The sequence below is a fragment of the Geotrypetes seraphini genome, chromosome 5, assembly GCF_902459505.1.
Source record: "Geotrypetes seraphini chromosome 5, aGeoSer1.1, whole genome shotgun sequence".
Taxonomy (NCBI): domain Eukaryota; kingdom Metazoa; phylum Chordata; class Amphibia; order Gymnophiona; family Dermophiidae; genus Geotrypetes; species Geotrypetes seraphini.
In genome coordinates, this window is record NC_047088.1 from 88,434,657 (window position 1) to 88,448,691 (window position 14,035).

Genomic DNA, 14,035 nt, shown 5'->3' on the forward strand with positions numbered 1-14,035 from the left:
TCAGTGTAATTCATCTGTAATATTTCTCCCATTCTGATTAGCTGTTGAAATAAGATGGGTAAAAACAGAAAAATAAAATAAAGCTAGCTATATGTTTGACATTATAGCATGAAAGCTATGGAGGAAATCCAAATAGTTGCTTAGGTTAAATCTACGAGACAAAGAAAACATAGATGCTTTTTGTGCCTGTAGAAAAAGGCTCCCCAGAGCTAGTCATAATAGCACAGAAATGTAAATGCACAAAATTACACTTACTCCAAAGAAGATGTAAATGTGTGTGTGTGTGTTCTCTGGGGGTATTTCTATTAATGGAAACTAATATTATTTATAGATTATGCAAGCAAATTATTATGTTTACATATACATCTACTGTACATGTATGTGTAAACCCTAAAATGCTGCCTAAGTGCTATTCTGTAAGTAGGTATATTAAGGTTGTCCAGAAAAACAAAGGTTGGAAAAACTGTGAATTAAATTTTTCCCATTAATTTGATTGTGCTTGTCAAGAAAATATATATTTTTAATTATTTTAAAGCACATTTTGGGGTCCTTCAAAGCCACTGTTTAAATAAAATGTTTTTCTTAAAATTTGCTTAATGGAGCAAATTTCTTGATATTATAGTTATAGCTTTTATGTTTTCACACACAACTATGATACATTGATTAAAAAAAACATTTTATGCAAAAAATCCAGCAGTATATTATTAAATGAACTTTTAACATCTGCATTTTTTTGTGGAAAATAACAGAAATTTTACATATTTCACTAATTGCAAAACTTGTACACTTGGATGTAGTCATCTACCTATGGCGATCCAAATATTCAAGTATTTAGGGCCTGATTCAGGAAATGGTGCCTGCCATGGTAGGTACTTCAAAACAGGCACCTAACATGTGTCAATCACCAGTAGGCGCCACATCCAGAATCACATCTATTTTCCTCTACAGACGTCTTAAATGTAGTCCAGCATTTTACAAACCTACATTTAAAGCATCAAATTTATGCCTACAAGAAATGCCTAGGCATGCCTATGGATGCCTAATGCCACTTCCAGCATAAACCACACCTTTGCAGGTCTTAGACATCCATAGGCACCTCCATATGCATGTGAACGCCACCTACATTTTAGGCGACCCTCTCCCCATCGATTTTTTTTTTTAGAAAACTTGCCTCACAATTGGTTTCTTTGATGGCGGTAAGATGCTTGCCACCACCTCCAATCTGGATGGCATTTTTAGAATCAGGTCCTCAATGTCTTCTTGTGATAGTCAGAATAAAGTCTTTGATGCTGTTCAACTTCTTGCAAAAAGGTCTCACACTGCACTGGTTTGTGGTAATGCCAGTGGCAAAGTCAGTTATCAGTTTAGCTGTGTCAATAACTTCCTTCACTGTGAAGACAAACTGTTCAACAGTATGGAAATTTGGATGTTCAGACCACCTGTCCACTGGCTTTGTCAACCTTTCATTGGTAATACTAAGAGTGTGAAACAGGAAATGTGATTCAGGTCCAATCAAGTCTTCCAGTGGCATGCTTGGTTTACCTGCTTAAAAAACGGTTTACCCAAATGTTCGGGTACTATTGTATTCAACGGTTTTGAAGTCTTATTTAGCTATTAATGAAAAATGTTTAGGTTTTAAACAAAAACCAACTGCAGATGTGTACAAGATGCAGGCAGAATTTATTGTGACAAGTAAAAAGTTTTACTTTGTGAGACGCTTTACAGGAGTTGGCGATTCTCGGCACATTGGACCTTTTGGTTTATGATTTTTTATTCCATATTTTTTGTGGCATATTTTTCAAACCTTTTTGCATATTGGACCCCTGACGAAGGTTTGTCCGAAACACGGACCGTGTCGGGTCCCTTGTTTGGGAAAAAGGTTTTTATAAATTTATATTTGTCACAATAAATTCTGCCTGCATCTTGTACACATCTGCAGTTGGTTTTTTTTTGTTCCTGGTTGGTTTTTTCTGCAGATAAGGTTGGACCTCTCCTTCCTTTTTTGTTGCTCTGTGAATGTTTAGGTTTTGTTATTTTGCATAAAATGTCTTCCATCCCTGTTGGAATCCCATGACAGCATCTTCCCGTGATCTCTATTCCTTTACAGCACTTTAGTTCTAGCATGCAACTATAAAGTGGAGTTCACATGGGAGAGGCTTATGGGTTCATAGATGTTCCTACTACTGTATATGCTCAAATATAAACCAATATTTTAGGGCCAAAAAATGGCCCAAAAATGGGGGTAATAATTTATATTTGAGCCTCCTTTCCTTGATGGTGCTTTTTTCCTCCTTCCCGATGTTTGGCATTACTAATTCCCCCATCTTCCAATGAGTGGCACTATTATCTCCCCCATTACTGACATTGCTATCCTCTCCCCCTCCCCTGATGACTGACATTTTTATCTCTCTCCCCCATGACCAGCACTCCTATTCTTCACTGCCCTTTATCATGCACAGACATCTGGGACAGGGGAAGCGGGTAGGGAAGGATAGGAGTGCCTAGGCCAGCAATGCATGTGGCTTCCTCTACATGTTTCCGCTCACCTCTAAAGCAACATCCTGTTTCTGCTTGAGCAGACCACAACAAAGGAACGGTGTAGAGGAGGCCACTGGCAGTGCAAGAGAATCAGTCCCATGCCAGCCACCTCTTTGTAGTTTCCTTTGTGAGGGGGCTTCTGAACCGGGTGGGGAGAACATTTGGTGGACCAGGGGGGGATGGAAGAAGAAGGAGGAAGAAAGGAGATATGCTGAATGGGAGGGGCAAAGAGAAGAGGAACAGGGGCACATGAATGGAGGGGAGAGGAAGTAGATGGTGGCATATGGATGTAGGGAAGTAGAAGAGGAGAGAAGAGATGGTACACATAGATGGACAGAAGGAAGTAGAATAGGAGGACCTTAAGCACCTGGGCCAAACAGAGTCTTAGGCCTCCTTCCCAGTGCATTCGGAAACCTAAGAGTTTGGTTGGCCCAGATGCCTATGAGAGGGGCCCAGATGCCTTTGAGAGGGGCCTTAGGCATCTGAGCTAATCAGGGCCTTAAGCTCCTCCCCAATGCATCCCAATATGCACAAGGAAGCAGAAGGCCTGCCATTTTCCAGTGCCAGGCCTGCCAGCCAGAGAGTGTATATCTCACTCCAGCCAGACCTTCTCTTTACAAGGTGTGGGGGCAGTTGTTTGTTTATTTATCGCCCGCCCTTATCCAGGATGAGATACATATTAATTGCCAAAAAAAGACATAACATTTATCGTACAAATCACATCAAGGCGCACTAAATGCTAAAGCATCCATAGAATATAATGTGAGCGTTAGCACTAAGCACGCTCTAAATTGGCTAGTACACCATAGTAAAAGAGGGGGTATATGTTTAGTATTTTTATTGTTGATAGATCATTTTGACTTGGTCATTTTAAAAGTAGTTCGCAAGCCAAAAAAGTGTGGGCACCCCTGATGTATACTGTTTAGCTTTTGTAAATAGTATAAAAAAGTTTTAAATAAATAAATACATTTTGTTATTTTATATTATTTGCCAGTTGCAGGGTTTGGTTACCTAAGGATTTCTGCAGTGTTGTGGTTTTTTCTCCATGAGTAGCTTTGAGGCGGAGTTGAGGGCATTGGTAGTTTGGTGATGTGATGGTAGAGTGTAATCAGCCGAAATTCATCGATAAACTCATCCCATATAGCCCATCCAGATCTCTCCTTTCTGTAGCCCAAGACTTCCTTAATATTCCATCCTTAAAACATATCAATACTCTGAGATCTAATAATTTTTCAGTGATTGCACCTTACCTTTGGAACTCCATTCCCAATTACATAAGGGAAGAAACTTCACTAGGTACTTTTAAGGCAAAGTTGAAAATTTCTTATTCTTAGATGCTTTTGAAACATAACTGCCCTAGTAAGGGTAAAATCTCACCTTTGTTTTCAGTTTAACTCTTTTCCCCATTGTTCTTTCCTTTACATATTGTAGTTCTTCCCTTTTTGCCCTCTTCTTTTGCTTTTGTATGTCTGATTTACGTGTTTTTGAGTTTTCACTAATCAATCCCCAGTAACAATATGTACTTTGTTTCTAATTCTTTGTTTTGTATTATTGTACGCTGATTATATATTTTATTGTATACCGCTTTGAATTTATAACTAAGCATATAAGAAAATTTTAATAAACCTTGAAACTTTGAGTGTGAGTTGGGCTAGGCAGTGTTGCTCAATGGCAGATCAGTCAGAGCGGTGGAGGATTGAGGGCCGTTTGTACGGGCTCTGATACCATTTGGAACATAGAAGAGGAATTTAAGACCCTGATGGCTTTGGTGGTTTGCTGACATTGTGTGCTGCAGGCCAGGAAACTTTCCATATCTGGTGCTCTGGTGACATGCATTGGAGGGTAGAAACAACTTTTGGCTGAGAGCTCTGGGTATCATGACTCTACAGAAACGTTGTGGAGAAGTCAGTACTTGGTGGGCTGGGGGTTTGTTGGGTGGTATTTTCCGTGCATGAATGGAGTATCTGTTGGCAGTTATGTAGGGTAGGGTAGGAGTTCCATGGGAATTTTGAGTATATATGTGTATGTGTATGGTGTCTGTGTATGTGTATGTGTATGGTGTCTGGGGATGGGCATTAAAAGGAAGGCTACCCTGCCTACCAAGGGAGGGAAAACAGCTAAGAAGTTTCTGAGGACTGTGCAGATGAGGGCTTGCAGGGATGGGGCAGAGACAGGGACAGAAATCGTGGGGATGGGATGGGTTTGGAGATAGATCATTCCTATGTCCCAAGTTTCAAGTTTCAAGTTTATTATAGAATTTGATTAATCGCCTATTCCAAATTCTAGGCGATGTATAAATAAATAAAAATTACAGAGTTAGGGGAAACAGATATAACTAACAAAAAAAACTAAATCTACTAAACATAATAAAAAACGAACTTATACAGACATATTAAAACATGAGGAAAGGCTAGGAAAGAAATACAATCTGATATAAAGAAAAACAATTAAGATTAAAAACGATAGGAAAAGGAAAGAGAAAACTATCCAGAAAATATTAAAATACAAAGAGAGTCATAAGCAATTCATTTAGTCATTGAATGCATCTTTAAAAAGAAAACCCTTGAGTTTGCTCTTGAATCTTTCCAAGTGTTTTTCCTCTCTTAAATAAGTTGGAAGGGAATTCCATGTTTGTGGAGCTGTAATGGAAAAGTCCCATGTTCCCTCTATTCCTAAGTTCATGCCCCCCCTCCCTCCTTCCTTTCTTCCTTCCATCCTTTATCTGAAGTTTGTGCTCCCTCTTTCTGTGTCTCAACGCGCCCCTCTCCCTCCTTTACATGTCCCAATGTGCCCTTCTCCCTCCCTTCATTCTGTGCTCCAAGTTAATGTCTCCCTCCCACAGTTGTGAACCTCTTTTGGTCGGTTCCCTCCTCCTGCTGACTTCCAGTCACACTTGTTTCTTTTCAAAAACTGCAAGTTGCAGCTCTTACACGCGTACCACAGCTGACCAGGAAGCCTTCAGTCTAACATCGGAGAGAATTTCCCTACAACATCAAAGGGAAGGCTTCTGGGTCAGCTTAGGCCTTGTGTAGGAGCTGTTGCCTGTGGCTTTGCAAAGAGAAAGAACTGGTTGAAAGGCAACAGGAGGAGAGTGCTAACCAAAACACAGGTACACACCCGCAGGAGGGGGCCACGAACTTGGGACCCAGAATGGAGAGAAGGAGGGAGAGAAAAGGGCAAGTGGGGACAAGGAAGGGAGATGAAGAGGCTAAGTGGGACATGGAAGGGACTAGCAAGACTCTTGCTCGTAACTATGAGTCCAACAAAAGTCAGCCATTCATAATCCAATGATTGCCTATATGTAATAAGTATGTTCTTAGACTTTTCAAATAGGAACCCTTTTATGAAATTTCCATCCATACTGTTTACTTAACGTTGAAATGCTGTAACCAAATGCTGTGTGCAGCATTTAATTATTTCTGGAAGAAAAATAGTTCTCCTGATTGTTTTACATAAAATTTCTTTCAATTCCTTATTTCTCAGACTATAAATTAAAGGGTTGAACAGTGGAATTACAGTTATATACACTACAGTAAGCAGTTTGTTCAGGTTCATGGAGTAAGCAGACTGAGGTCTCAAGTACACAGCTACTGTGGTTCCATAAAATAATAGAACAACTGTAAGGTGAGAGGAACAGGTAGAAAAGGTCTTATGTCTACTTTTAGCAGAGTGAAGTTTTAATACAGTAGAAATAATGTACACATATGATATAATTATTAATAAGAATGAAGTTGAACCTAAAAGAATGCCTACAATATAATTTATATTCTCAATGGCAGTGGTCCCTGAACATGACAGGGTCATTAGTGCTGTCATGTCACAGAAGAAATGGTTAATTTCATTGGATTTACAGAAAAATGATTGTGATATTAAAGTAACTTGAGGAGCTACATCTAAAAATCCAATCATCCAGGAAACAATGGCTAGAATTATACAGACCTTCTTGTTCATAATGATGGTGTAATGCAATGGTTTGCAGATGGCAATATAACGATCATAGGCCATGGCAGTGAGAAGGTAGGCCTCAGTATCAGTGCAGACCATAAACAGATACATCTGTATTATACACTGTGTGAAAGAGATGGAGTTATTCTGTGCTATGAGCACTGCTAACAATTTAGGCACAGTGACAGTCACATAACAGATTTCTAGGAAGGACAAATTGATGAGGAAGAAGAACATGGGGCTGTGCAAGTGGGAATCAGAGCAAACTGTGATTATAATAAGAAGGTTCCCTGTCAAAGACATAACATAAATAATCAAAAACACAAGGAAAAGGAGGAGCTGCATCTCAGGAAGCTCAAAGAATGCCAGAATGATGAATTCTGTTACATCAGTGTAATTCATCTGTAATATTTCTTCCATTCTGATTAGCTGTTAAAATAAGGGTAAAAAGAGAAAAATAAAATAAAGCTAGCTATATGTTTGATATTATAGAAGGAAACCTATGAAGGAAATCCGAAAAGTTGCTTAGGTTAAGTCTGTGAGACAATGAAAACATTGATACTTTTGTGACTATAAAAAAAACTCCCCAGATCTAGTCTTAATAGCACACAAATATAAATGCACATAATTACACTTACTCCAAAGAAGATGTAAATGCATGTGTGTTTTATGGGAGTAATTCTATAAATGGGCACTAATATTTATTTACAGATTATGCATGCAAATGATTATGATACTTGTATATATACATGTACTGTATTTTTATACTTAGGTGTGTATATCCCAAAATGCTGCCAAAGAGCTATTGTGTAAGTAGATATATTAAGGCTGTCCAGAAAAAACAAAAGTTGGAAAAACTGTGTGAATTCTGAAATTTTTCCCATTAATTTGTTTGTGCTTGATCAGAAAATATTTTTTTTTAACTTTAAAGCCCATCTTGGGGTCCTTCTAAGCCAATCTTGTGGTCCTTCAAAGCCACTGATTACATAAAGCTTTGTTTTTCTTAAAATTTGCTATTATGTTTGCTTAATGGACAAAGTTCTTGATTATATAATTATAGCTTTAATGTTTTCACACACATCAATGATACATTGATAAAAAGACATTTTATGCAAAAAAAAAATCAAGCAGTATATTGTTTAAATGAACTTTCAACATCTGCATTTTATTGTGGAAAATTACAGAAATTTAACATAGTTCACTAATAGCAAACATGTTCACTTTGATGTAGTCATCTACCAATGGCGTTCCAAATATGCAAGCATTCAGGGCCTGATTCTGGAAACAGTGCCTGCCATGGTAGGCACCTGCAACACAGGCGAGTAACACGTCAGTCACCGGTAGGCGCCACATCCAGAATCAAGTCGATTTTCCTCTACAGATGCCTTAAATGTAGTCCAGCATTTTACAAACCTACATTTAAAGCATCAAATTTACACCTACGAGAAATGCCTAGGCATGCCTATGGATGCCTAAGGCCACTTCCAGCATAAATCACACCTTTGCAGGCCTTAGACATGCATAGGCATGCCTAGGTGCCTCTATATGCATGCGAACCCCACCTATATTGTAGGCAACCTTCACCCCATCAAATGTTTTTTAGAAAACTTGTCTCACGACTGGTTTGTTAGATGGCGGTGGGATGCCTACCGCCACCTCCAATCTGGATGCTGTTTTAAGAATCAAGCCCTCAATGTCTTCTTGTGATAGTCAGAATAAAGTCTGTGATGCTATTCAACTCCTTGTAACAAGGCCTCACACTGCACTGGGTTTGTGGTAACGCCAGTGGCAAAGTCAGTTATCAGTGTAGCACCTCACTTGGCTATGTCAATAACTACTTTCACTGTGATAACAAACTGTTCAACAGTATGGTAATTTGATCCTTCAGACCACCCAGTGGCATACAAAGGGGGGAGGTGGTCCACCCCGGGTGCATGCCTTGGGGGGGTGCACAGCCAGCCCGGTTTTGAAGACGACGTCGGACGCTTAGCTGTCCTGTTCTCACTGTGTATAACGCCGGCCCTGCAGCTCCGGACTTCCACACACCTGTTCCCCCCCCCCCAAGATTGCTATTATTTTAAATGTTATGGCAGCCTCGGCAATGTATCCATCAGAGGAGACTTCTAACCTCTGCAAGCCCCGGAACTCTTACTGCATCAGTGACTTCCTGTTCCCGCCTAGAGGGGCGGCTGCTGCAGTAAGAGTTCCGGGGCAGGCTGAGGTTAGAAGTCTACTCTGATGGATATAGCACCGCGGCTGCCATAACATTTAAAATAATAGCGATCTGGGGGGGAGCAGGTGTGGAAAATCCGGAGCTACAGGTCTGGCGTTAGAGGAAGTAAGAGTTGATGGTGCCGCAGGGTCCCGCGGAGGGAGGGAGGAAGGAAGAAGAGGAACAGAAGCATGGAAATTTTGGGGGAGCAGGTGTGGGGAAATCCAGAGCTGCAGGGGAGAGTGTTGCTGTACCCAGCTGGAGGGAGAAGGAAGATGAGGGAGGGAATGAAAGGAGATGCCAGGACTTGAAGGGAAGGAGGAAGGTATACCAGCCTAAGGGAAAAGGAAGGGGGAGATGTCAGATCATAGAGGGAGAGGGAAAGATGGAAGAAAAGGAAATGAGAGAGATGCCAGAGAATCAGGGAAGGGAAGATACCAGACTGTGGGGTGCGAAGGAAAGAAAGGAGAAGAGAGAGATGCCAGAGCATAGGGGATGGGGTGGTGACATAGAGAAAAAAAAATGGAGAGGTGGCAGAGCTGAAATCAATATTGTACAAAGAAGAGAAGGGGCACAGGATAGATAGTTATGAAAGGAGCATAGAAAGAAGGAAGATGTCATATGGGGGAGAGAGAGAGAGAAAGAAATGGCAGAGAGGGTAGTGACTGGAAGGGGCGAGACAGAAGGTGAACAGTAGATGGAAGGGGTAGAGAGAGGGACAGACACTGAATGGAAGTGTGGGGGAGAGGAGGGACAGCCACTGAATGGAAGTGTGAGGGAGAGGGGGAGCAGACGCTGGAAGGAAGTGGGGAGGAGAAAGAAAAAAGGGCACAGGCTGGATTGAAGGACGAGAATAGAGTTAGATACTGGAAGGGGTGAGGGAAAGAAGTGACAAGCTATAGGTAGACACAGTGAAAAAGGGAAATTGAGGACTAAATAATAAAAAATAATTTAGACAGAAACAGAAAATAAATTGAGAAGGAAGACCAGGGAAGAACGGGAGGAAGGGAACGGAGAGAGAGATGCCAGAGCAGGGGGAAGGGGAGGAGACAGATACCAGACCTAGGAGGAGGAAAAGAGGAAGGAGATTGATACTGGATCTGAGGGGAAAAAAGGAGGAGATATGCTAAAATCTGCTGGGAGGGAGGAAGGAAAGAAGGAGAGAAAGAGGCAGAGAAAGGGGTTGGGGTGTTGTAAGCTGATTAGAAAGACTACAGAGAGAAAGGCCTGAATGAAAGGGGAAAGACAGGAGGAAGATGCAGGACTATGGGAGGTTCAGACAGAGAGGGAGGGAGAGAGAGGGAGACCTGGAACAACGGTACAAAGGAGAACTGACACTGGATCTGGGGAGGGTAATAAAGGGAAAAGAGAGAGAGACCTGGACCCAAAGGGGATGGGGCTGGATTGTGAAAGAAATGTTGGATGCAAAAGAAAGAAAGAAAGAAATATTGGATGCACAGTCAGAAGGAAGTGCAACCAGGAGACTCATGAAATCACCAGACAACAAAGGTAGGAAAAATTATTTTATTTTTCAATTTAGTGATCAAAATGTGTCTGTTTTGAGAATTTATCTGCTGTCTATATTTTGCACTGTGTCTATTTTTCTATAGTTACTGAGATGACATTGCATATTTTAAAGTAATCTGTTTGACATCTTTGAAAAAAATCCCTGAAACTCGTAAATGATAATTAACATTTTCTCTGTATACTGTGTGCTTTGTGTTTATTTAATATATTTTATGTTTACCATTATAAATTAATAAGATATTGTGTGTATATGAAAATGAATGGAAGAAATTGGGGGCGGGTCTTGGGGGTGGGTCTAGGGTGGGACTGAATATTAATAGATGTCCCGTTTTGATGAAAAACATAAATGGTCACATTAGTCTTACCTCCCTGCTGCTGCTAATCGCCGACAAGAAGTCTTCTTTCTGACATCAGAGAGGACATTCTGGGCCAGCCAATCATTGCCTGGCTGGCCCGGAACGTCCTCTCCAACATCAGAATTGACATCGGAAAGAAGACTTCTTATTGGTGATTAGCAGCAGCAGCGGAGAGATACGACTGCAGCGGCGCGGACCGGGGGGAAAGGAATGAGAGAGGCTTTTTTTTCCGCGGAAGGGAGGGAAGGATGTAGGCAGGCAAGCTGGCTGGCTTTAGCACGGCAGGGAGGGAGGGAGATAGGTATGAAGGCTGGCTGGCTTTTGGGTGTGCAAGATCTGGAAGGCAGTGGGGGGACATAAGAAAGAGGCACTGGGGACACTAAGGACACAGGAAGGAGGCACTGGGGCACTATGGATACAGGACGGAGGCACTGAGGGCGCTATGGATAAAGGACAGAGGCACTGGTGGCACTATGGACACGGGACGGAGGCACTAAGTGCACTATGGACACAGGACGGAGGCACTGGGGGCACTATGGACACGGGAAGGAGACACTGGGGGCACTATGGACACAGGATGGAGGCACTGGCAGCACTAAGGACACAGGACGGAGGCACTGGGGGCACTAAGGACATGGGAAGGAAGGGGGGAGGGAATAGAAAGGGACAATTGTTGGGCCTGAGTGCAGAAAGAAAGAAATGAAAGAAAGGATACTGTGATATGCAAGGTATGCCTGCTAGGGCTGTTCCTGATAGAAATCCCACTGTTAGGGCAGATGGTACTCAAGCTGCTCTATGTAATCCACAAGATATCCTTTTGCCTACTATTACTCCTGTGTCCAGCAGATGGAGTGCAAGTGCCAGAAGGCAGATTTCCCTTCCCCCAGCTAGGAAGGGAAAGGAAGTCAGGATATCCGGCACACCTGAGCGTTTGGGGCGTGGTCCCCAGCTCCTAAACCTCAGGTCTGCATGGCTGGAGGAGGAGAAGCAAGCAGGCAGCGAAAGCAAGCAGTCGCAAAGCTAAGGGCTGAGAGCTCTGCAAAACTATGCTGTTCCTGAGCAGATGGAGCTGGTAGAGGCTGAGGCAGAGGCACCTGAAAATCCTTGCGAAGAGTTTCAAGATATGGAACTGGATTTTGAACCGGAGGCTTTCACTGAGGTACCTGCCAGCACACAGCCCATGGAAGTCTGCTAGCCAAAGGCAAGTGACTAATACTTTGACTATGGATTACAAATGTACAAGTTTTTGTTTTAAAGCCTATTTTTGAGCAAGTCTGCCTGTGTTTGTTTGAAGGTGGTGGGGGGTTAGCCCCACGTCAAATGCGGAGGGATAGAGGGCCATATCTTGGCAATATTCCATTACGTGGAACACACCACCTTATCCAGCACTACTGCGGCTGGAGGAATCAGTGCCAGTGCACTGGTTCAGGCACAAGTCTGTTTGGGGAAGAATAAGGACTTATGCTGGGACTATATTTTTTGGATGTGCTGAGAAACCTTATTGTTTGGGTTTTGAGTTTTGAAACTTTCTTTCTGTTTGGAGAAATATTGGACTGCAATAGGACTGTTAAGTTTACCTCTTTTGAACATTTCAAGGATTTACCTATTGGCGGCTATTGCCTGACAAAGTTTAGTTTTGATTACTTTATTTTGAAGACTGATGTCAAGTTGAAGTGTGAAGCAAACCTTTTTGTTTTTGGATATTGCACCATTAAATCCGGTCCAGGTTTTGTATTCTTACTTACCGGTTTATAGTGTGTTTTTTTCTTTTTGGGGGGTTTGAATCCTGACTTACTTACTCTTGTGTAGCTAGCCGCAGCACACAAGGGCCAATACTTCTGTGTCCCAGCGGCTCGGGACCAATTGCCCTGACCCCGCTGGTGACATAACGTGGTATTAGGAGTGGGATTGAATATACATTGCCACATGGGAGACTGATTTAAAAAAAAAAAAAAATTTTGGACAGAATTAAAGTTTTGTTTTTTTGAAAAGCCAAAGTTTGTTGGAGGAGACTTCATCCGTTGGAGTGGACCGTGACCGGGACTGCAGCGGAGGAAGAGAAGCATCTGTGAGAGTGTGACCAGACCTGTGAAGTCGTGAGAGAGAGACTGTGGAACCAGTCCGGAGTGAGCCCAGCAGTATTCCAGGACGCCAAGCCCAGATATCTAAACCCAAGGCTAAGACTCATCAGTCTGTCGGGTAAGAGTACCCTGGGGACGGCTGATAGAGGATTTGGGTTTGATAAAAGGCTTTGGGATAGCTGTGGTTGGGTAACTTGCGGGAGTGGGCCAGGAAAAAAAAAAAGCCGCACTTGGGTTTCCTTTCTCTTGTTTTTTCTTTCAGGCTTCAGGATGGATGTCCAACAGTTATTTACTCTTCTGGCCTCTGAAAGGCAGAAGCAAACTGAGGACCTTAAGGCGGTGCTGCAAAGCAACCAGGACCTTTGGCGTGCCAGTCAGGCAGAAACTGGACGCAGGCATGCGGAGTTGGTCCAAGCGATGGGAGACCAGACGCGGACATTAGCCCAACTATTCCAGGGGACTAGTGGAGCCGGCGCCGGGTCAACATCACCCATGGGAGCTCTGGTAGGACCATCTTTGATCAGTAACATGCAAGTGTGTAAGATGGGTCCCAATGATGCTCCAGATGACTTTCTTGTGGCCTTTGAGAGAATGGCGGTAGCAGCCGGTTGGCCAGAGCAACAATGGGCGACGAGACTGATCCCGTGCCTCGCAGGAACAGCGCTCACGGCGTATCAGACTCTCAGCCCTGAGTTTGCCAACAACTATAGGGCGATAAAAAACCACATTCTGGACTACCTAGGCTTTACGAGAGAACATTATAGGCAAGAGTTTAGGGGTACCCACATGGGGGACAAGGAAAGACCTAAAGCACTCTTGCATCGGCTCAGGAAGTTGGCCGAAAGATGGCTACAACCCTGTCTTGGGGATGCCCAGGCTTTGCTCACGGAGGTCTTACATGAGCAATTTTTGGAAGCTGTGCCCAGAAATCTGAAGTCCTGGATCCAAAGACAGGGTAGTCGCTCGTTAGCCCAAGTAATAGACCTGATAGAAAAAACAGACTGACTATAATAGTAGTGATAATGTTTAACAGTGAGGAGAGAGTGGAACTACTGGTATTCAAAAAATGCTCAGAGAAGTGAAACCCTGAAGAGGGGGTGAAAACCACCTCTTGAGAGGAAGAGTTTACCATCCAATCATTGCATTCACATGTAGAAAATCACTCTCTGGTCACTGGTAAAAGTGTAGCTTCATAACTCTTATGCAGTATTATTCCAAAAGTTATATCAGAAAATTCTCTATATGGACAAAATGAGATGCACTTAGCTTGCATCTCATTTTGTCCATATAGAGAATTTTCTGATATAACTTTTGGAATAATACTGCATAAGAGTTATGAAGCTACACTTTTACCAGTGACCAGAGAGTGATTTTCT

The 14,035-nt window shown here is 42.4% G+C and overlaps 1 protein-coding gene across 1 annotated transcript; it reads right to left on the bottom strand.

The window, feature by feature from the left end:
- Positions 1-5,907: 5,907 nt before the first annotated feature.
- Positions 5,908-6,903, bottom strand: LOC117360320 (olfactory receptor 6C3-like). Its single transcript, XM_033944016.1, has one exon. It carries the CDS (start codon positions 6,901-6,903, stop codon positions 5,908-5,910), a length of 996 nt encoding a protein of 331 aa, XP_033799907.1.
- Between the last annotated feature and the right edge of the window lie 7,132 nt (positions 6,904-14,035).